Genomic DNA, 21,824 nt, shown 5'->3' on the forward strand with positions numbered 1-21,824 from the left:
CTATAGTTTCGCTTTCTTCTCTTTGCTCCAGACCTGCACTTCTGGCAGCTGTTGATAGTTGGGCGGAAAGAACTGCGGTCCCAAGATCTTCTTCTGCACCTTTCCTGTAGCCGATTTGGGCAGCTCGTCTGGCACCACACGAAGTATAGTTGGCATCTTATATCCAGCTATCTTGCTCCTCAGATCTTCTCGAAGCTCGGATAGTGTAAGAGTCTTGCGGGTGGTCTTCTGATCCTTTTTGAGGCTAACGGTGGCAGCGACCCGCTGACCAAACTCCTCATCTTCAACGCCCACGACCATGACCTCAGAAACATAATCCAGACCCATGATCTCACGCTCAATGTCCAACGCAGAGATCTTGTACCCTCCCGACTTGATGATATCGATTGAGGCACGGCCCAAGATGAAATAGTATTGCCCTTCGCGGCGAGCAATATCGCCCGTTTTGAAGTATCCCTCTTCGTCGTGTGCGTCGGCCGTTGCTTTCTCGTCGAAGAGGTATCTACCACAGCGTGTCAGTTGAAAGCAATAACCACGTGTCAATACAGATACAACTTACTTGGAGAACATATAAGGGGACTTCAGTAATACTTGGCCTTCGTCGGTGAGTTTGAGCGATACTGCCTCAGCAACACGACCAACACTGTTGGGCGGCGTCCCATTGAAATCAAGTTCATTCTTGATAACTGCACCAAACTCCGTCGCACCATACCGAGTGAGAATAGGCTTGTCTCGAAGTTCGTGCCAGAAATCCTGCACTGGTGCTGGAAGTGCGGAGGTACCGCATATCATCACCCTTATTTCACGCGCACCAGCGATATACTGGTCTCGCACTTCAGGTGCCTGATGGGCAATATTCTCTTCATAGTACCTCATCATGCGCATATATATGGTTGGAACACCAGAGAAGAAGGTCAAGCTTCCTTGTCGCCAGCGCTCCCAGGTCCACGCTACATCAAAGCTGCCGCTGCGGAACTCGATGCATGCGCCGGCTGCAAGGAATGGAAGGAAAGTCAAGCCCGCGCCAGTGGCATGGTGCACTGGAAGAAGGTGGAGCACTGTGTCCTTCTCAGTAATTTGGTAGTGAGCTGCATCGGCTTCGCCACTGCCAGAGATATAACTGCGACGTTGGACAGCACCCTTGGGAGGCCCTGTCGTCCCGGAAGTGAAAATTACCAGTGCGGCCCCATTCATATCTGGAACTTTGTCCGACGAGATGACCATTTCATCCGCCGGGACAAGAGTTGGGCTAAAATGAGATGCGATTGGGGATATACAGGGGATATGAATGCCCTTGCTTTCTCCCATAAAGCGTATCGTTGACTGAGCGGTTTGTTCGCTGGCCGAGCCGGCTACTAGAGCCACACATCGCGCTTTTGATAGGAAGTACCAGGCTTCTTCGGGTGGTACTGTGGCAGCTGCTATATGTCAGTCCTGAATTTTCCTTGACCTGGCTAGGACTTACCCATGGGTACGATTGCTGCCCCGATCGCGAGAATCGCGATGAAGCCGACGGTATATTCATACCCTCCCGGCGCAAGCAATCCAATATACACCTCTTTGTCTGCAAGCAAATCACGCCGAGCTTCAGGGCTGATTGTACTTTCCAAGACCTTGCGAAGAGCTAAAACATCCGACAGCAGATCATGGTAGGTCTTTTCAACGCCGGCATTGAGGTCCCGAACCGCAATGGGGGAAGGCCTGCGTTGCGCATAACGTAGCAGTCGGTGGAAAAAGGGAAGATTCGGGAACACATTCTCTCCCACATGGGGAGGTATGAACAGAGTACGGTCTCCCATGTTGACAGTTGTAGAGATGTTGAGGATATGTTCGCCTCTGATCTGGGATGGTCGACCATCTTATCCCGGCCACCGTTTCGGGGTATAAGAAACCCAGATACATGTCGGAACAACTCCGTTAGACTCGGCAGCCAATGATATTGATTGCCATGCCCTGTTTATTCGGCTACTTCCCCGCGATCTACATTAAAACCGCGGGGTGGAGCTACCGGCATTCGGGACTCGGTGATTTTGAGGAAGCTATGGATTGAGCCGAGGCGATTTCGATGAGAGTATATGATCTATGAAAAGGTTCCGGAAATAGGAGATGATTCAAACACACAACTTCAGGGTTCGAAAGTCCACGAACTAGTCAAAATGCCCGACTTCACAGATAACCTTCGCCCAAGCCAGCCAGATGGCCCGACAACTCTAGCCCGCGAGCGCCAGCAATCCAATGTCTCCCCCAAAGAAATTGGACAACATTTATTCTCTTCTGATGATTTCCTGGAGCGACAAGCTCGGATTCTGTCTATCGTCCAGCGCGAGCCACTGTTCTCCAAAGCCAAGCAACAAAACCTATCCAGACCGGAAAGGTTCAAGCTGGGGCTTGCTCGCGCAAAGCTCGTGCGTCGACTGACCGTGAAACACAAATGGACCTACGACGAGTACAAGATGGCCGAATACCTGATCGATGATGTCTCCCCCTACTACCTGCACACGGAAATGTTTATCGTAACCGTCCGGGAACAAGCCAACGAAGAGCAGCGCGCACACTGGATGCCCCTCATCGAGTCTTGGAAGATTATCGGCGCATATGCGCAGACCGAATTGGGACATGGCAGCAATGTGCGTGGCTTGGAGCTTGAGGCGCGATGGGATCCTCAGACCAAGGAGTTTGTGATTCATAGCCCGACTCTGACGGCGAGCAAATGGTGGAACGGTAGCTTGGGCCGTGTCGCCAACCACGCCATTGTGGTGGCACAGCTGCTTCTCCCAGTTCCTGGCTCCCCCGATCAATATGTTTCGCACGGTCCTCATCCGTTCATCGTACAGGTGCGGGACATGAAGACACATCAACCATTGGACGGTATTGTCGTTGGAGATATCGGCCCGAAATATGGATATGCCACTATGGATAACGCGTATATGCTGTTTGATCAGTTCAGGTATGTCCCAAATCCGCATCATACAAGTTTCAATAGAGCTAATGAAGCAATAGAGTCCCACATTCTGCTATGCTTTCCCGCTACTCAAGCTTGGATCCCAACACAGGGATCTATACCAAGCCAGAGCAGCCAGCCGTGGTCTATGGCTCAATGACCTTTGTACGAGCGAACATCGTCCAACACGCCAGACTCGTCCTCGCACGCGCAGTCACCATCGCAGTGCGCTACTCCACCGTCCGACGCCAATTCCAAGACCGAGATGGCGACAAAAAGGGTCCAGAGATGTCCGTCCTGGACTACCCAACTGTCCAAATCCGCATCTTACCTCTGCTCGCAACGGCCTTCGCACTTCACTATACCGGTCTTGCCATGCGAGCCATTTACAAAAACACACGCGAGGATGTCGAAAAAGGCAATTTCAATTCTCTGGCTCACATGCACAGCATGTCCTCCGGATTGAAGAGTCTGTGCACCACGCTTGCTGCGGATGGCATTGAGACGTGCAGACGTGCCCTGGGTGGCCACGGATTTGGCGGTGGAAGCGGCTTGATCCAGCTCAATAGCGATTATCTCTCTAAGCCAACTGTGGAGGGCGATAATTGGATGATCACGCAGCAGGTTGCGGCATATTTGATCAAGAAGATGACCGCTGCTGTGCAATCGCCTGAGGGTGCCAGTACGGATGAGACCGATGCTCGCTTCAAGGAGTTTGTTCGCAACAAGCGTCGTCCGTCTGAAAAGCAGACATATAATGTCTTGAATAATGATCTGGATATTGTCAAGAGCTTTGAGTTGAGAGCTACTGCTCTGGTAAGTTGAGCAACAGCTCCCTCGAGATATCTACAACAGCGCGAAACTGACAGTCAACAGGCATACGAAGCTTATGAACAAAGAGTTCTCAAGAAACAGAACTGGAACAGCCTTCTCATCCAGCTTCACAAACTCAGTCGAGGTAAGCCACATACAGAAATATTTATGCAATTACACTCATCTAAGAAAACATTAGCACAATCTCAATCAATCATTGTCTCGACCTTCTTCGAAGCCCTTTCCACCGATACAACCCTTTCAGCACCCGTGAAGGCCACCCTATGGGACCTGTACCGCTTGTTCGCATTATACACCATGGAGAACGAGGGCTATGAATGCAAGTCAATTAAACCACACTTCCCACGAATGATGAAAAACTAACAGATTCCCAGTCTTCCGCTGCAACGCTGTCTCGCAGGGAGATCTAGACGCATTGCCTAGTCGAGTCCAAGACCTCATGGCTCGAATTCGACCCCACGCTGTGAACCTCGTCGATTCGTGGAATATTCCGGATTATCTGTTGGATAGGTGAGTGTTTATCGTTCGAACAGATTGGGGATCAAGCAGGGCTGACTTTATCACAGTGCGCTGGGCCGATATGATGGTCGCGTCTATGAGGATCTTTTCAATCGTGCTCATCGGTTGAATCCGCTGAATCGGATTACTTTTAACCCGAATTATTGGGAGGATGAGATTGTCAAGGGCAGTGGGGATAATGGGGTCAATGTTTTGGCGAAGTTGTAGATGTCTGTAAACATGTTGAATATAGATTGAGCGAATTTGATTAGATTGCTATAATTTTCGATTCCTCTGTTATGTGTATCTTATTAAAACATAGGTACATAGATGTATTCATTGAGCATTGGACCACTGCAAGACCAAGCCGCTATCCGTTTATACAGGCCGATAAAAATGGTTCCAAAATGAGCTTTGCGCGTAGCCTAGAGCCCAAAGATGATTATATTCAAATGGAAGGAGTGCATTGTGCTGTAGAGCTATGCTATTTAAATAGTGCCGAACTGGTAGGTAGCCCAGTTAATCGAGGGCCCATCATCAGGACCAAAGACCTGGTAAGGAACACGACCCCACTCGGGGTTATTGATACCATCGATCCAATCCTCGGGCTCGATAACCAGGCAACCGTACTTGTTAACATGCGTTGGACCGGAATCACCGCCATTTGCCTTGTTACGCTTCGCCTGCGACTGCTTGGTCGGGATGGTGCCGTCCTGGCCGCTGCAGGTGTAGATCTGCAACGCGGCCTGGTTGGTCGCGACGTCGAGGCTGATACCGGTGGTGCTGGATGCGGCGTGCAGAGCTGTGGCCATTGAGTCAGGGGCGTATGTGGAGGGTCGGTCGACGAGGAAGCAGGTGTCATAGCCGACGCAGTCACCGCCGCCGCAGAGGCCGGTGGTCTTGTCGATGTCTTGGCCAATGAGCTTGGGGCTTGTGAAGTCCAGAGATCCTTGGTAGGCGGTTTCGACATCGTGGACAGTGCCGTTCGGGATGAGGATGCTGTCACCGCCGATGAATCGATGTGACAGAGGTAGCTGCAAGGTGGTGTCATTCAGCACGGTGGACTCCTTGAATGCGTTCAGGTTCCAGTAGATGTGGTTGGATAGCATGATGGGGGTCTTCTTGGTCAGGGAGAGAGCGACCAGCTTGGTGGTCAGTTGAGGGAGGCCCTTGGGGTTGGCGGGGCTCTTCTCAGTGGATACGCTGAAAGTGGCATGGGTGATGACATCGCCGGGGAAGTCTTCAAGGCCTTGATCGAACAAGGTGAAAGTGATGGATGAATCACTGTGTGAAGTGACTGTCCAGTTGCGTCTGTCGTACCCGATGAAGCCACCGTGAAGGGTGTCTAGGCCATCGTTCTCATTTGTAGGAACGTGATAATCGGTATCATCAATGGTGAAAGTGCCATTCTTGATACGGTTGGCATAACGACCGACAACCGCACCGAAGAAGGTGCGATTAGTCTGACTATCATGGAGATACTCCTCGGGATCATCATAGCCAACAACGACATCTTGGACATTGCCATCACGATCTGGGACTAGCAAGGAGGTGAGACGCGCGCCATGCGGAATCAGCTTAGCAGTGATATTCTCTGCCTTGATTGTATAGCTCTTAACGTGATCCGCCCCCGAGCTAGCAGCAGACGGCATAGGAGTCGCAGCCTGCGAGGAAGACGGCGATGGGACCGCGCTCGCCAGAGCAGGTAGCCCGTACAGGGCGGCTGTCACGTAGGACTTGAGATGCATTCTAACACCTAGGATACTTGTTACCGCGAGAAACAAGATACAGAAGATGACAAAGAGACGAAGCGTGATCCGAGAAGAGCAGATTAATTCACGGAGCCAACCGAGGGGCGCACGCATTTTATGAGAAGCTTCGGATCGCAATAAACATTCCCCAATTCGCGCTAAACTACCTCCGCATGGCTGGACGCTAGGGGCAGCGACGGAAGCCGGGGTAAAGCTTCTGTTGAGATCAGGATTCGTCCGAATGCAGGTGTGACTGGCATGCAGGTCAACTATTGGACTGTTGGACAAAGCAGACATTTGCCTTCCAGTGGGAGATGAGGGGGAAGATCCGAGCCCCCCTTTTTAGGGAATGCCACTTAGTCGCGTGGGACCAGTCAAGCTCAAGAGGCGCTCTGCCACTGACGGCACGGAACAAATGTTACCTTGTCAACCGGGCCTATGCTATTGAACGGCAAAACTCCGGTGGAGTAACTCAGCCTCTTTGTCTCGGTTTGAGCTTCTCGTCGACTCCCTGAGCATTGCCCAGGTGCCGATCGGATGACTCAGCATTTACGTTGGCCCCCGTTCATTACGAGTGTTGGCTTTCACCATGAATCATGATTCCTTCGTGAAAAATTATGGTCATATTCTCGTGAAACTAGAATCTTGAAAACTATCCCTTTCTTCCCGAGAAAGTTGATCCCTCAAGCATAAATCCCCTTTTGGTTGTTTTGGTGACGCCAAATCTCAACCTCACCACCACCGCGAATCACCCCGACTCGCATTGAGGAAAGAAGGTTGTGAGCGGCGTTGGAGTGGGTATAGACACCGCCATTGAATATGGCAGTGGCATCTTTTCCAATGGCAGATGAAATGAGAGTCTTGCCACCGGGATGTTCCGCGATGAAGTTGGTCACATCGTGAACAACGCCAGCGATAGCAACCAGAGCTTTGCCGCTCTGAGCTTCCGCAATGAAGTCATCCCAATCCACAACAGGCAGCTGGTCCAGAGGAACACCCCAATCGAGCTTAGCGCGCTTCTGGTCGAGCTTCTTCTGTAGCTGTTGTACACGGCCCTTCTCGATCTCGTTGGCTCGGAACTGCTTGAGGTTGCTTGCGAGACCGAGCTGCTTCCACACCCAGATAGACCACTTTGTAGGATCGTATTGCCACCATTGAATAGCGTTGCGATAGTCAGAGGGAAACTGGTTAGAGATTGTTAGTTTTGGACAAAGTGCGCGTCACGGATTCTCTTACCTCATGATGGAAGTTATGGTAACCCTCGCCCAGAGTGATCAGTGCGGTAATAACGTGGTCGCGAGGTGAGTTGCGGTCATCGAATGGCTATCATCCGTTAGAATTCTGAAATAAAAGATGTGATAGACGGGACAGTGAACTCACCTGCTCACCCAACCAGTGGGCGAGGGAATTGACGCAGAAAGTGGCTTGCTGGACAAACGAGAACCGAAGAATACCAGCATAGACAAGGCCACCCTTCCAATCACCCCATCCCAATCCAGCAACGAGCATAGGGAACAGCATGCCGAACGTGAGGATGACGGATCCATAGTTCTGGTGTTGCCAGACAACGACGGGATCTTCATTCAAGTCGGAGATATCTGTCCTGCCTTGTGTCTTGGGATTTTGCTTCAGAACCATCCACATGAAGTGCGAGTACCACAGGCCCTTCATCACACTGTATGGGTCCTTGACTGTGTCGGTCCATCGGTGGTGTGATCTGTGCTTGGCGCTCCACCAGCGGATAGAGCCCTGGACGGCGCCGCCACCGACACATGCGAGAAATAGTCTAATTGGAAGGCGACTGGATATTCAGGTGTCAGTCTGGTTCGTAGGCCCAAATGATTCGGTGCGGATGTGACGCAAGACTTACGCTTCGTATGATCTGTGCGCCCAAAGGCGATGGTAGCCGGCAGTGATACCCAGTCCAGTCCAGAAGTAATAGAGAAGGGCCCAGGCGGCTGTGATTGCCCTGAGTGGTGTATAGAATGCAGCGACACAGCCAGCGAGGGGCACGATCAAGATGAGGGTGGTGTTGACCCAGTTGACATGGCGATACCAGTTGCCGAGAGTAACAGGCTGCTCGCTGATATGCTGTTTCTGACTACCTGGCGCAGTTTTGGCCATCTTGGGAGAGGATATCAAGATCGAAGACCTCTCACAAGGGGAAGGGAGTCAAATTAAGGAGAGTGGACCAGGTGGCTTTTTTCTTGTTCTTCTAACAAAACTAAGCAAGTTCCTGCGCTTCAAGACATTATTTAACATAAAGAACTGGCTTCCATAGTTGTATCATCAGTTCCCAGCAAGAAAGTGTTGAACCGTTGGGGGTGTCAGGCCATGCGATGTCATATGGATTTTCCCCGAAACCCCATCCAATTGACCACTCCTATCATTTGGGATTACAACTTCACCAAAAACCATTCAATTTAATTTCAGAACGATAATACAAACTGAAAATTGTTGAATGTTTTGGAATTGACCTCAAGATTATGAGTCAATTCACGTGCACCCGAGGCTGAAGTTGATGGCGCGTTCGACATACAACATACACATTTGCCTACATATATGCATGAAGATAAGAACAGGCGGCCCATGGACTCCATTAATGTTGGACGAGCAAGGTGTAAAAAACAGATATAAAATAAAATCTCCCAGCCTTATAGCGCCATCGATTTTTCTTTACTCCGTAGTCAAGATTAGGATATCAATCGTGAGGGTGGCGCCGCTTCTTTTCTAGGCGACGGGCCGGGACATTTAAGTAGTCACCACTGTCAAAGTTTTTCTTTCCGACCTCAGTCCCTTCAGTGAAACGCTCAAAGATTATGACATATCTAAGACCATGGAATCCTATATGAATTAAACCGGGAAGATCTCGATGATACCCCTGATCAAGAAACCCCAATGCCCATCTTCTCTTGACTGTAGGAGGAGATCTCAATGGCTTATATCGATATGATATGGCAGGCCACTCAGTTCGATACATCCGTGGCCGCTACAGAGACAATATCACCAGATCCGTAGTGTGCAAGCGTCGGGCGTTATTCTTCGTCGAATACATGGACAATTTCCCTTTGTATCCTTCTTCCACGCTCGCTAACATATCCTCTAAAGGTAACAGTACTGGTCACCGTGTACTTCCGAATATATTCGGGGCGCCGGAGTAAAGTATTGAGTCACAGCCACGTCCCTCTTTGTCTCAAAAGGTGCTAGGAACATGGTTTGGAGGTAGGTGTCGTCATCGTTGGATCTAGAGTCTATGAAGCCTAGGCCGTGCCTCTTACGTATGGTAGCCCACCAACGTCTTAGCTCCGAATGTATAGTAAAAGGCTAGAAGCTTCAAAAGAAATTGTAAATGTGGTTTCAACCGAATTTACCGGGTTTGGCCGTTCTATAACCTAGGCCGGTCTTATTTCTTAGGCTTCATCGGCGGGGTTTAAGGCACCGTCTGTGTATATAAACTTTTATCTGAGTACTATATAACAAAAATGTCTCACTCTAATATTTTCCGTTTGCTGCAGCCACCATTTTCTGGTCAAATCAGGTATTCTGTTTCATCTTTTATCTCCTTTCGTCCATCTTGAGACCTCCCAGTGACGCTGAAAGGGGCCCGTGCCCAGAATCCTGTGAGCATCCACTCCAGGGCTGAAATCATCGGGCGCAGTTATAATTATTATGTTGTCTGAATCCCCTCGTTCCGGTATACACGCTTCTCAAGCTCCTGTGCAGACTAGGGAGGGGAGAGAAACACCCAAAATGCACGTTATGCTGCATTTGCTTCCCTCTTTCTCTTGTATGACAACACTGCTGACATTATGAAGGTCTTTCCCCTCTACCGTTGACCGATTGCAGCAACTGAGCTCCTCGATTGAGCAGATTTGCAAGATCGAAGCCGTCCCAGGGGTTTCTGTTGGGGTTCTCCACCATGGAGAGAATCTCTGGACAAAGAACTTTGGATTCCGCGACAACGCCAAATCAGCACGTTCAGACGCAGACACCCAGTATGGAATCGGACATATCACTATGTCTATGGTAGCTGCTGGTATTGGGAAACTCGTGGATGATGGAAAGCTTCGGTGGTCAACTCTGTTGAGAGACATCATGCCTGATATCTACACGTGCCCTATCTACTGGGGCTACAGAGCCACCATAGCCGATATTCTTGCTCATTGCTGTGGTTTGGATGGAGAAGTCGCGAATTTGCTCGCTGATGGCGGCAATAGTGGCATAGTGCCTTCGCTCAAAGCGTTGTTCAAAGTCTCTGAGCACATCCCTTATCCACTTAGGTTTCGAGAAGAATGGCACATGTGTCCGTGGGGATATGCCATCGCGTTGCATGTCATTGAAAGAATATCCGAGCAGCCACTTCACCAATATCTTCAGGAACAACTATTCGGGCCACTGGAAATGGATTCAACTACTCTGCGGCCGTCATTTGAAGGAAAAGGAAATATTGCCGAGCCGCATTCCTCGCTCAGCAACGGGGAGGCTTTTCCATTGAAGTTCCGACCGAACTATGCGGATTCATTGTTTGAAGGTTCACGTGCGGCTTATTCGACTGTAAATGATCTTCTCAAATGGACCAAGGCAACATTGATTGCCAGCCAGACCACTGGAGAATGCTCCACCACAGTGTTGAAACAAATTCCGCAAATCCTCAGTAACCGTATCCCGATGGCAAGCCCGTCACTTCTGGAGAGGTCTTACGGATTTGGTTGGGCAAGAGTTCAGCTTCCTGGTGTTGTTGGCCTCCTTGGTGGTAACTCAACACTTTGGGAAATGTCTGAGCAACCTGTCCTCGGACTTGGAAACCAATCTAGACTCATGATATATCACCAAGGAGGAGGACCGGGATATTCATCGTTCATTGCTATCTTCCCAGAAACACAGTCAGCCGTCGTGGTTCTCTTGAACACCACTTCGATGAGCGATGCTGCTGACTGGATCGCTCGAGCTCTGATCGAGAGTCTTTTCAATTTTGACAATCCCACTGATTATACAAAGCTAGCAGAGGAAGGCAAAAGACGAAGACTAGAACGTTTTGCTAGAGTCCATGATACACTAGCTAAAGAGCGTGTCCAAGGAGTACCGCCAGTGCCCCTTGAGTGCTATATTGGAAAGTACTTCAACGAAGAGTATGAGTACATGCTGGAAGTCACTTTGGATCCCGATTCCGTGAGTGGCCTAATAATATCCTTCCAAGGTCTCCACTCTGAGCGCTACCATCTTCGTCACTATCATGAAAATGTGTTCGAGTGGAGCCTCTCCTTTGACGAAGCGAAGAAGGCAGGAAGATATGACGTCGCAGATCCTGAATACTATAAGATTCGTTTCGAGCTCTATCCCGACAATCGAGCGAGTTGGATACATTGGGACATTCACGCCGCATCTGTTCCGCGCGGATTGGTATTTAGATGGAAAGACGAGAGTCTGGAGGAAAAATGGCACGAAGTACACGCCGGTATGAGTCACACCACTCCGACTTTACAAAGCTCGCTACTAACATGATGATTGGCACTGCAGAGCTCGTGAAGACCAGGAACTTGCAGTGAATTCATGGGTAACTTGGCATAACTCATGTTGCTTTTGCTTTTTCCATCACACGAAGTTTTGATACTATTATGAACTATGAGAATATACCAAAGTATACAGCGTATTTTATTTGAATATCTTTACTAAGGCCTGCTAATTTCAAACTGTTGGATCACTATACATAGGCAAGAAGAACATGAATTGCATTTCATCCTATTCGCTGAACAATCCATTGTGGTGTATGGAGCAAGTCAGAGAAACCAAAGAGACATGCGTATGGCGTTAATCGAAATTAAAACGGACAGACGAGGCGTTAGATCTGCCTACTACGGACCTGCTATTGGCTCCAGTCGATCGGGATGCGTAAAGTATCGATTTATCAGATTCACAGGGACGGCAGATTCACCGGGTTGACAAGAGCCCAGGTGCATGAGTTCGGTAACGCTATGCCAAGGCCCATCAAGGCCGTGAGGCTTGCTCCAGAATGTCACTGCATAATTATGAAGCCCAACCGGAGGCGATTGCACCCTCACAGAGAAATGATGAATCCGAGCACTTTCAGGGGGAAGGATATTTTCCGCTGGAATTTCATTCGGCAGGAAATGAAGATCTGCCTCTTCGATCTCCATAATGCGAGAGAAAATCATATAATACCTCTCTGCTTCTTTGACCATCTTGGTTCCATGAATCCTCCGCAATAGTTCCAGAGCACGGCGACGAAGTCGTGGCCATCGACATTTCCAAGCCAAGGTGTGGTGACAATATATCATTCCGAAATCCAGGCTCAATGGACGGAACCTGTCTTCACGGACGCGCTCTCCATCGGAAATGTGGGCTTCGATCAGTCCCAGCGCCTCTTCATACTCACTGCGTGCGGCATCCCATGTGCATTCGCCATCAGCTAGGTAACTACGGGTCTCGAAACTAGTGTCCAACCTGAGGATACGCAGAGCATTGACGGCTTGTTTCTGCTTTGAATCCCAGGACGAGCTTTGTCGACGGACTAGGTCATCCCAGTTTGCTTCCCATTGAACGAGGCTTCTTTCCACACTGTTCAAGATTTGAGCACGTTCCTCCTTGGCGTGCAGCTTGTGGTTGCATTCGTTTATCTTATCAAAGCGCATACTCGCGTGTGTAATCACGTCCAAGAGCCCAGTTCTGGCTTGTTGGATGGTATCGAATCCCTCACCTAAGCTCACATCGCCATAGTCGTTGATCGGATTCAGGAGAAATGTGACATCCCTTGAAGTGTCCTTGTTTAAAATAATGAAGCGAAAGACGTTGAGTAATGGCGCAACCTTTGTCTTCATAAAATTGGATTCAAAAGAACCAGACTTTCGATCACAGGAGCTATCGGAGGATTTGCTCTTTTTGTTCCAGGATATCAGAATCTGGATTCCATTTCTGAGATGAGACTGGGCTATTTTCATGCTTCCTTGAAGAAGTTCAAAGCAGATGAACAATATATTTGCCATGGCAATCAGATGTATCGCGTCTGGGTCTGTCTTCGATTTTTCTATGATTGCACGGATGGCTCTGTTATATAGCTGAATGGGAACATTCAAGTCAAGGCTTTGCTTAGCGTGCTGCACTACACGCGGCATCTGTTCGTGCATGGCGGCAATGGCAGCAGTTGCTTGACGAATCGCAGGCTCTGCGAGACTAACTTGGAGTACACAGCCTTGGAAAAATGCACCCTCAAAATATCCTGCCAATTGCGGTGCTGTCTTGTGGAAAAAGAACTCCAGTGCTCGTGTTTCGATGGAAGAGTTGACTGTAGGACCCGAGGCCAATTCTCTGGGTATCATGGAAGCCTTGGTTGGAGGATCATAGGGTATGATGAACAATGGCTTAGATTCATAGCCCTCACATTTCCACCCGACCTGCGTACATCTATGATTGTTAGCGTGTCGCTTGTGACTTTCGATCGAACTATATACCGAGCGTAGGCTGGCTTTCCTTCGTCGTATTTGATCCGTCGAGTTCTGTTTTGTATACAAACGTTAGTTCTGTCAAGGCAAGCCTTTTCTGCAAGGGGTCTGAACTAACTGGCAGGTGAGACAGCTCATGCGCAATCTAGGCCTATAAGGGCGTTTCTGTTTCGGGGCCTGTTTGCCTTGGTCGCGGGGCATTTTCTTATTTTGCAGCAGGTGCGTGGGTGAAAAGATGAAATCATAAAGCACCCTGGAATAGATTTGAATAGGGCCCTCGAGGGGGTAAATTCAGAATCAATATGCAATTGGGGTGAGTTGAGAGAGGGGTACTGAGAGATGTTCTTCACACTGGTGGCATTAGGGCTCAAAATGAAGAGTATTGAAGCAAGGGGGGCAACATAAGTACCGGCGAGATGCATCCTAGTTGATGCCCGATCTCTCACGCCTAAACGTACATTCCATGCAGTTTCTAGTCGCCAGAGGAATATAGAGTATCCGTTTGGGTTTGTTTTCGTTTCTTCTTCTTCCTTTTTCTTTTGAGCAACAGGCGTAAAGATATATCCATCTTCGAGCTAGACTCACCCTCTCGGGGATGCGTCTATCACTCTCAAAAGAAATTCACGCTCAAAAGAAGATCCCGGAAGTCAGGTACTTTTGATATGATAGTGTAAGAGATCTTAGAACTTGAGATTTCTCAAGCCTTAAACTAGCTAGAGGAGAATTAAAAATATGGATATAAACTACCAGTGCGCTTGAATTAATGTATCGGTTTATTTGATCCGAGACTAAGAGGATTCATCTTGAACAATATCGAAATCCATGAAATCCACGAAATCCATGCAGAAATTTCAAATGTTAAATAGATCTTTACCAACTCTTGATATCATACCATAGTCGATTCAAATAAAGTAGACTCACATTTAACCAAGCAATATGGAATTAATATCTCCCGAGCTATCATAGGGAATCAGAGAGCCTCAGAGATACGATGTGCAATACTGAGATACCTGTTATATGGCTCTAAGGTACTTTCCAATCATATGAAACTACCATATCAAGAGTACCTGACATCTGGGATCTTCTTTTGAGCGTTACTCTCTTTTGAGGGTGATAGACGCATCCCCGAGAGGGTGAGTCTAGCTTGAACATGGATATTAGGTGTTTCTCTTCTTCCTTAATACTATCAGGCACATTCGGATATTCCCTCCGAAGCCCACGGCGTCCCTTACAAACATTGGAGGATAAATCATCGTTACGAGATTGATATCGCAAAAGCAGAAGTTCAGACCTTGAAAAATACGCATCCTGTCTTCTGATTGATACCTGACTGGGGAGGCGTCATTAGGAAAGCTCCTTGTCCAACCTGAGTACACGTAAACCTCGCGAACCAATATCAAGTCATAGTACCCTAGTCGCTCTTAATAAGAGAAGGCATATAGACAGCAGCCGATGTATCTTCAACATGTTCGATACTTGCAGGGTCTTTACCAATGCCAGATCCCATCCGACGGGTGTTAAAAGCCTCGGCACCTTCGAAGATGATATCGATCTCTTCGAGGGTTTTACCTTTCGTTCTTCAAGGTCGTTAGCTTCTAACTGTGATATCCTTCTGATACGAGACGAAGGGAAAGGATGATACGTACTCCACAAAGACGAAATAGACAACAACAAATATGCCGGCATTCAAGCAAGCAAGTATCGCGTACCATTTGTAACCGATGTTGGTGACGGCTATGGGTAGACAGTAGGAAAACATTGTCACTAGGCCGTAACCGACTGCTTGGCTGATGGATAACCCGCGTGTTCTCTGCGCAAAAGTGAGGATTTCTGGTGGGTAAGAGTAGGCAAGAAGCATCCATGAGCTAGCGGCAGTCCATTGGAAAATGAAGATGATGGCGGTGCCGCCGATGCCATATTTTGTGTTTCCAGTCGAACTGGCTTTATACAGAAGGATGGTGAGGAGGATAAAGCACAAAGTCAGGACGACCGAGGCAAAGACTAGTGAGATATTAACCAAATGCTTCCAAAACATTTGAAATTATGCACTCACGCATCACAGTTTTGCGTCCAAACTTTCCTATAATCAAGACACCACATTGGTTGGACAGAGCTTGCCAGATGCAGAGACCTAGTGTTAGGTACAGAAGAGTGTTTGTGTTGGTCACGCCAGCCTGCGCGATTACCAAGGTGAAGAAGTACTGCATAAAGCTACACCCGGAAGCTTGAAGAAAGACGTTGCTGAGAACAGCAAGCGAGAAACGATGTATCTGAGACTCTGTGAGTGATTTTGAGTTAGGTGGAATTGCAATGAAACATGAACTTGGGTTGACCAGAAACATACTGGTTGAGACAAGACTCTTCCAAGAGCCCGCATGCTCCTGCTCGTATGTGACAGCTGCCACAATTTCCTCAAACTCCAGATAAACCACGGTATCTTCGCGGTTGCCTCTGGCGTGTAGGCGGACAAGAAGGTCGAAAGCCTAATGAAAATGATTATTAGCAGGGCTTAAAGTTTATCATGGCGAGACGGACCTCCTCAGTTCTTCCTTTGGAAATCAGCCAACGAGGACTCTCCGGAGTAAAAACGAGAAGAACTAGAGCAATAATCGGGGCAACAATCTCTCCCTATGTGCAGTTGGTCAGATGACAGAGTTTGATACAAATAGTCCGAGACAAGAATCCCACCAGTAGAGGACCACGCCACACCCATTCGGTATCATGGCCGTTGATTGCCAGTGCAATAATCGCTGCAATAGCCCCAGCAATTGACATAAGCGCTAGCATGAGATTGGTGAAAAGAGACCGACGGGATGGTGGAGATATCTCCACCATCCACGCTGGAGCACCTGTTCCATTGATGATCAAGCCAGCTCCTATCAGGAATCGCCCAATCAACAACGCTGCGACTGAAAAACAAAGTCAGTTCACAGAAAGAAGCCGAGTGATTGCATCAGGCGACAGATAGGGGTGCTGATTACTGTTATGCGCCAGAGCAGACACCAATGCTCCAATGAGCTGAATGACGGCTCCAATTGCCATACCCCATTTTCTACCAAGCATGTCAAGGGATATAGATGCCAGTGGAAGGCCACCAATGGAGCCGATTCCCATCATAGCAACAATCAAGCCACTCCATGTGCTTGTCATCGCGAAGTCTTCGTTGGGAAAGACGAAAGTCAGCTACATCCCAAAGCAACGGGGGATTGTTCACCTTACATATTGAGAAGCTGGGAATCGAATAGAGACTATTGATCATAGCAGCATCATAAGCATAATTACACATGGTCAGAGTGCTGCAGATGATGGAGAACGCAATTGTCAGTCTTGGCCCCAGCTGGGGCACATTGATCTTGAATTCCTTCATGACGTTGTTTGACAGTTGGAGAAGATATTGAACAGCAAACAGGCCGAGAGCTGTTCAGCAGAAGACTGTGGGCTTTGTGCATGATATAAGATACTTCACGGCTTATCTGGCAATAAGCTACATAGTTGGTCAAGCGATGATCGTCTGTAGTCCACCGCTGGGAGACAAAATGCGGGGAAAGCATAAGTGGAGAATAAATTGCAGTCATAGCGCCCGAGTTGTTGGATATTCTTCGAAATAAGAAACACTAGAGACACGAAATGGGAAACATAGTTTCTGATCAGAGGGTAAGCGAGAAAACTCTGGATATGACGGATCAACTGCTAGTTGGTTGCCGTTCGACTTGCTAAGCCCTAGATACTGGTGGCGTTGAACACCACCTTGATAAGTGCAGTGGGCAACGAGATGCTTAGATGGCCCATGAAATGCATCGCAATTCCGTATAGCAGAATAAGAAGAATGATTTGATGGAATCCACAAGATTAGGTAAAGGCTCTTCGTGTACCTGGCCGCGAGAACAGACACTACTGTGTTGGGAGACGGCCATGTAGCGATCATCCAGCTGTGCAGCCACCACTCCGAGTCACTGAGAGGGCGCAGAAATACTAAATCCGGGGAAAACACGGGGTAAATGCCATTTTCGTGGGGAAAGTAGAAATTCTATTTGGGTTTGTCAACTTGAAGCTTTTCCATTGCCCAGGTGTGCGGACTTGGTCCGCTTGCTTACAGCTTCTCTACCCCTTTCAAGTTGACACTATGACATGCCAACCGTTCTCTATGCTGTCATATCCTTCTGGTTGACCACTGCTATAGACATGATACTAGCCTCAAGATACCACTCTCCTGCTCTGACCCCACCGGGATACTGCATAAACGGTTTGCTCTTCGCAACTTTGTCATTTAGATGAATGCTTCAGCCAATTCTGCTTTGCTCCATAAGCGGTGCCTTTCTGCGAAGACTTCGAGGAGCTGATGCAGCCGTAATAGCCGCCAGCTCGGACCACCATGTCACAGTGCGATACTTGGGCTTGTTGTCCCCCGAGTGTCCTATTTTTTTTTGGGTCAGCGGAAAGAGGCATACTTCGAAATGTGTCGAATAAAATTGGATTTGATCGAGGCAGCAAGTTGCTGTTGAAAAGTCTGATGAGACTGCAAATAAACAGACATTTAGATACCATACTTCTCCCGAGCCAAAGCCGACTTAGCATCCCACTCCTCCTCTACTACTTTCTCCGCATCATGTCCCCATAGCGACCTGGTCTTCAGCATGCCTTTGGAGAAGTCCGGGATATTCGTCAGCTGGCCATTTTCGTGGTTGTGATGCCATTCGTCTCGTTGCTCAATGCCCATATGCTGCGCTGCAGCAACATGCTCATATCTGATCTCAAAGAAAGTATGCAGTGCGAGTGGGATATCCGTTTTGCTCTCAGCCTTTGCAAGGCACAAAGCGATTGTTGCCCCGTCTTCAATAGCCTGGCTAGCACCTTGGGAAGAGGAGGGCAAAAACGGATGTGCCGCGTCTCCCATGACTGCGATCAGTCCACTATCGGCGACCCATTTTTTCAAACAGGGCCGATAAACAAGCTTCCAGTCAAGAATGTTCTCGGGTGGAGTGTGCTCCCATAGCCTTTTGTATGCGGGATCCCAGTCACGAATCAACTCCATCACATCCTCTTTCTTGGCGGGAACTCGCCAGCCCTCCTCGATATCGGTGTCGTCTTTATGAGTAACACCCATGTTGATTAGAGAGCCCCCTTGGAAGGAAAGCGCTAGGGCGTGGATGTCGGGCCCAATCCAAAGCCCAAGGCTGTCATCTGTTTGATTCAATGAGTAAGCCTATTAACTCAACCAGGGAGGAATAAATCGGGGGATGGCAGGGATGATAAGTGACTGTCAACATACCTTTCACAAGATGCTGCACAAGCGGATCATTACGGAGCGCGGTTCCATCAGCGAATGCTCTCCAGACTGCGTAACCACTGTGCTGAGGCTTATCATAGTACCCGAGCACTGCTGTCTTTCCGATGCTTCTCACACCATCTGCTACAACAACGACATCTCCGGTAATCTCTTGTCCAGATTTGAGAATGATGCTTGGCTTCGCAGAGTCATAATCCACAACCTCTGATCCCGGTCTCACCTCAACGCCGAGCTTGGTAGCATGATCGAGCATTATTTGGTGCAGATGGCCTCTGTGCCCGATCAAAGATGGCACCCCAAACTCTTCCTCTGCATCTCCCTGAGATGGGTCTTCTGCCAGAAGCTTGCCAGCGTAATCGTGTATGGTAGCGACCTTTACCCGGGAGCAAATGGGTAGCATATCATCAAGAATACCCCATCTTTTCAAGAGACGCGCAGAGTTGCATCCAAAGCCGATGGAGTCTCCAATTGGAGCAAATTTCGCCACTTTGTCGAAGACTGTCACGTCGAATCCTTGCCGTTTACACGCGATGGCACACCCGAGGCCCCCGAATCCTGCACCCACCACGAGGACATGTAGTTTTTTTTCGACCGTCATGGCTCTCCTGTGAGTATTGCAGTCTTGTAAGTATGAAGAAAAAGGCCGGAGATGCACGAGCTCCAAAGAGAGATTGTCAGCACTAACCGTTGTTCCTAGCAAGAGATCGGTTTCTTGCTCTGCTTCGCTTGGTTTGTGAATCTGGAGAATGCCTGGTTTTCGAATGCTTTTATCTTAGAATAGGTTAGCGTATGAGTAACCGTTGGCAGTGCACTCATTACATGTACATATATAAGCCCAAAGTCTAGCTTCACTGGCTTGAATGCGGAAACCTTCCGGGTTCCCCTCACATAGACACCTGATGATAATTCACCGCGAGTGTAAGACTCAATGGCTTGGAGACAGATCTCATCTTTATCAAACTTACCTCTCAAAAGCTCCTAGCGCGGTTGAGGCCAGTGCGCCGCCACCATCTCAATAGAGTTGCGTACTTCTGTAGACCTCTACTGACAAATGAGGGGATATTCCACTATCCCTGTTTCCTCCCATGATCAATAGCTTCTCAACCACAGTGGACCGAATTTTCCGGTCGTGTCACAATTCCCAGCGCGTGATATGTGATATGTGAGTATTGAGGAGAAGAAGAAGAAGGAGGATGATCACAAACGGGAAAGAACCTCGGTAGCCCTGGAGCCCAGGGCTGGAGAGAGACAGAGCTTACAAATTGAGTTGGTTGGAAAGATTGATACTCAAAGGACGACGCGGAACGCTATGCTGACAGTGTTGCATTATTGAAAAATCCATCCATCTTTGTCTCTCTAGCATGTATTCATCCCACCTGTAGAATGGTGACCGTGTTCCAAGTGCTGCGTATATAAGTAGCTCATCTTCCGTTCGACGCAGACGGACACTCCACACCGAAGGCCTATACAGATATACCCTCTACCCAGATCAACCACCTGTCTTTCAATATGGTTTTCGAAAATCTTAGTGAGGGAAAGCTCTTCAAAATCCCGAAAATACCTTGGAACGATCATGTTCTCTACGGTGGGGAATTATTCAGGAGCGAAACAGTTTTGGTGTACGCCAATCTAACCCTTAATTGTGTGTAGATGATGTTTACACTTCGAAGGAAGGGACCAGCCCCGAGAATTCGCTAACGGGATCATTCTTCTTTATTGAAAAGACTGATGCCCCTCCGGAGGAACTTCCGCAATATACCTGCGATGAGACCGGGGCCGTGCTGAGAGGTCAGTGAATACCCGATGACCTTTACTAGACTATAAGGCTAATGTCAATCCAGGAACCGTGAACATAGGAGATGAGACCGGCAAACAGGTTACCCTCAAGACTGGTGACACTTTCTTCATCCACCGAGGCTCTCAAGTCACTTGGACCAGCGATGATTATGCCGTTTGCTTCAAGGCAGGTAATCGTGCCAGATTTGATATGTAAGTGGTATAGTAAAGTGTTCAGTGAACACCTTCTGGAGAGTGGTATGGCTTATCCAGTGCGACAGGAAGAAGGAGGCCGAAAAGAAATAAGTCGCCTGCCAGCTTTGCCAACTCAGTTGACGACAGACTTTGGGGCAATTGGCCTGCAATAGACGACGGTCCCCAGACAAGCTACGCAGGGCCCGATTTGAGGATATTGGTTGGATGCGCAGTGTGATGATGGAGATAGGAGCCAGAGAGCAGAAGGTCTGTGGACCACTGAGTTACCATATATCCATGACAGAACAGCATTTTCGATGAATTCTGAATGATGCAAAGCGTAGCAGTATGTAGCAATGCCTACTGGTGTCTGCTTTCTCAGGCCTATAATTATTCACACTGAGGCTTCTGATAGATTGTTTGCGAATTTCAACGCACACCTCTGTCATTGTTTTCCAGAGAGAGCAGATAACCTTGGCTTCTTCCTGTTCATCCTCCCAGCTCCCTCAACGATTCCTTCCATTTCTTACTTCCGAAGCTGTTGTTCTCATTGTCAAATAAACAGCGCCTTTTATTTCATGCATTCCTAACTGCCTCGCTACCAGGAATAGAGACGTGCGATACACTGCCATCATTTCCAAGATGTTCCTCCCCATGTCCCTCTCGACCCTTCGCCCGCAGCCTGAGTTTAAGCGGCCCAATTCCCCTTGTCTTCAACCATTGTTCATAATTCGCATACCTTTCGTCATGCAACCAAATGCTGCAATCGCCTGTACTCTCAACCGGGAGTCCAAGACCAAACATGCACCCAACCCGGCCATTAACGGTGCTTCCTTGCGTTCCAATCATACTAGCAAGCAATGTCGAGTAATTCTCCGTATGCGAAGATGGCACAACCACCTTGATCAGTACTCCGGGGAACGCGCGGACTGGATTGAGCCGGCCACCTCGGTTTCGTTACTCCGTAGTTGCATGATGACAGGTCGTTGATGTGTCTAAATTTTCCCCAGAGTACGGAGTATGCGCTACTCCGTATAGAGTGCATAGTATTATGATTTTTTTAGGCCTGAGTAAAATTCCTAACC

The 21,824-nt window shown here is 48.5% G+C and overlaps 9 protein-coding genes across 9 annotated transcripts; 3 read left to right on the plus strand and 6 right to left on the minus strand.

Moving 5' to 3' along the window:
* N7457_000526 (uncharacterized protein) lies at positions 1-1,799 on the minus strand (the record flags this gene model as incomplete). Its single annotated transcript, XM_057171594.1, has 3 exons — positions 1-502; positions 560-1,418; positions 1,466-1,799. The coding sequence occupies 3 exons, from the start codon at positions 1,797-1,799 to the stop codon at positions 1-3; spliced, it is 1,695 nt and encodes a 564-aa protein (XP_057035497.1).
* Positions 1,800-2,156: 357 nt separating this feature from the next.
* N7457_000527 (uncharacterized protein) lies at positions 2,157-4,501 on the plus strand (the record flags this gene model as incomplete). Its single annotated transcript, XM_057171595.1, has 6 exons — positions 2,157-2,947; positions 3,001-3,757; positions 3,818-3,899; positions 3,954-4,098; positions 4,142-4,285; positions 4,342-4,501. The coding sequence occupies 6 exons, from the start codon at positions 2,157-2,159 to the stop codon at positions 4,499-4,501; spliced, it is 2,079 nt and encodes a 692-aa protein (XP_057035498.1).
* Positions 4,502-4,761: 260 nt separating this feature from the next.
* Positions 4,762-6,021, minus strand: N7457_000528 (aldose epimerase family protein; the record flags this gene model as incomplete). The annotated part of the gene is made up of 1 exon (XM_057171596.1): positions 4,762-6,021. The coding sequence occupies one exon, from the start codon at positions 6,019-6,021 to the stop codon at positions 4,762-4,764; it is 1,260 nt and encodes a 419-aa protein (XP_057035499.1).
* A 686-nt stretch (positions 6,022-6,707) lies between these two features.
* N7457_000529 (acyl-CoA desaturase) lies at positions 6,708-8,148 on the minus strand (the record flags this gene model as incomplete). Its single annotated transcript, XM_057171597.1, has 4 exons — positions 6,708-7,208; positions 7,261-7,347; positions 7,405-7,825; positions 7,895-8,148. 4 exons carry the CDS (start codon positions 8,146-8,148, stop codon positions 6,708-6,710), a joined length of 1,263 nt encoding a protein of 420 aa, XP_057035500.1.
* A 1,893-nt stretch (positions 8,149-10,041) lies between these two features.
* Positions 10,042-11,526, plus strand: N7457_000530 (Beta-lactamase-related protein; the record flags this gene model as incomplete). Its single annotated transcript, XM_057171598.1, has 1 exon — positions 10,042-11,526. The coding sequence occupies one exon, from the start codon at positions 10,042-10,044 to the stop codon at positions 11,524-11,526; it is 1,485 nt and encodes a 494-aa protein (XP_057035501.1).
* Positions 11,527-11,876: 350 nt separating this feature from the next.
* On the minus strand, positions 11,877-13,682 carry N7457_000531 (uncharacterized protein; the record flags this gene model as incomplete). Its single annotated transcript, XM_057171599.1, has 3 exons — positions 11,877-13,443; positions 13,491-13,535; positions 13,600-13,682. The coding sequence occupies 3 exons, from the start codon at positions 13,680-13,682 to the stop codon at positions 11,877-11,879; spliced, it is 1,695 nt and encodes a 564-aa protein (XP_057035502.1).
* Positions 13,683-14,892: 1,210 nt separating this feature from the next.
* On the minus strand, positions 14,893-16,848 carry N7457_000532 (uncharacterized protein; the record flags this gene model as incomplete). Its single annotated transcript, XM_057171600.1, has 7 exons — positions 14,893-15,058; positions 15,128-15,482; positions 15,535-15,759; positions 15,826-15,964; positions 16,170-16,390; positions 16,463-16,639; positions 16,701-16,848. The coding sequence occupies 7 exons, from the start codon at positions 16,846-16,848 to the stop codon at positions 14,893-14,895; spliced, it is 1,431 nt and encodes a 476-aa protein (XP_057035503.1).
* Positions 16,849-18,015: 1,167 nt separating this feature from the next.
* Positions 18,016-19,366, minus strand: N7457_000533 (FAD-dependent oxidoreductase; the record flags this gene model as incomplete). Its single annotated transcript, XM_057171601.1, has 2 exons — positions 18,016-18,662; positions 18,751-19,366. The coding sequence occupies 2 exons, from the start codon at positions 19,364-19,366 to the stop codon at positions 18,016-18,018; spliced, it is 1,263 nt and encodes a 420-aa protein (XP_057035504.1).
* Positions 19,367-20,277: 911 nt separating this feature from the next.
* N7457_000534 (uncharacterized protein) lies at positions 20,278-20,850 on the plus strand (the record flags this gene model as incomplete). Its single annotated transcript, XM_057171602.1, has 4 exons — positions 20,278-20,353; positions 20,419-20,556; positions 20,610-20,757; positions 20,826-20,850. The coding sequence occupies 4 exons, from the start codon at positions 20,278-20,280 to the stop codon at positions 20,848-20,850; spliced, it is 387 nt and encodes a 128-aa protein (XP_057035505.1).
* Between the last annotated feature and the right edge of the window lie 974 nt (positions 20,851-21,824).

This window comes from Penicillium paradoxum, assembly GCF_028828445.1.
Source record: "Penicillium paradoxum strain IBT 22861 chromosome Unknown utg000002l_segment0_segment0, whole genome shotgun sequence".
NCBI lineage: Eukaryota > Fungi > Ascomycota > Eurotiomycetes > Eurotiales > Aspergillaceae > Penicillium > Penicillium paradoxum.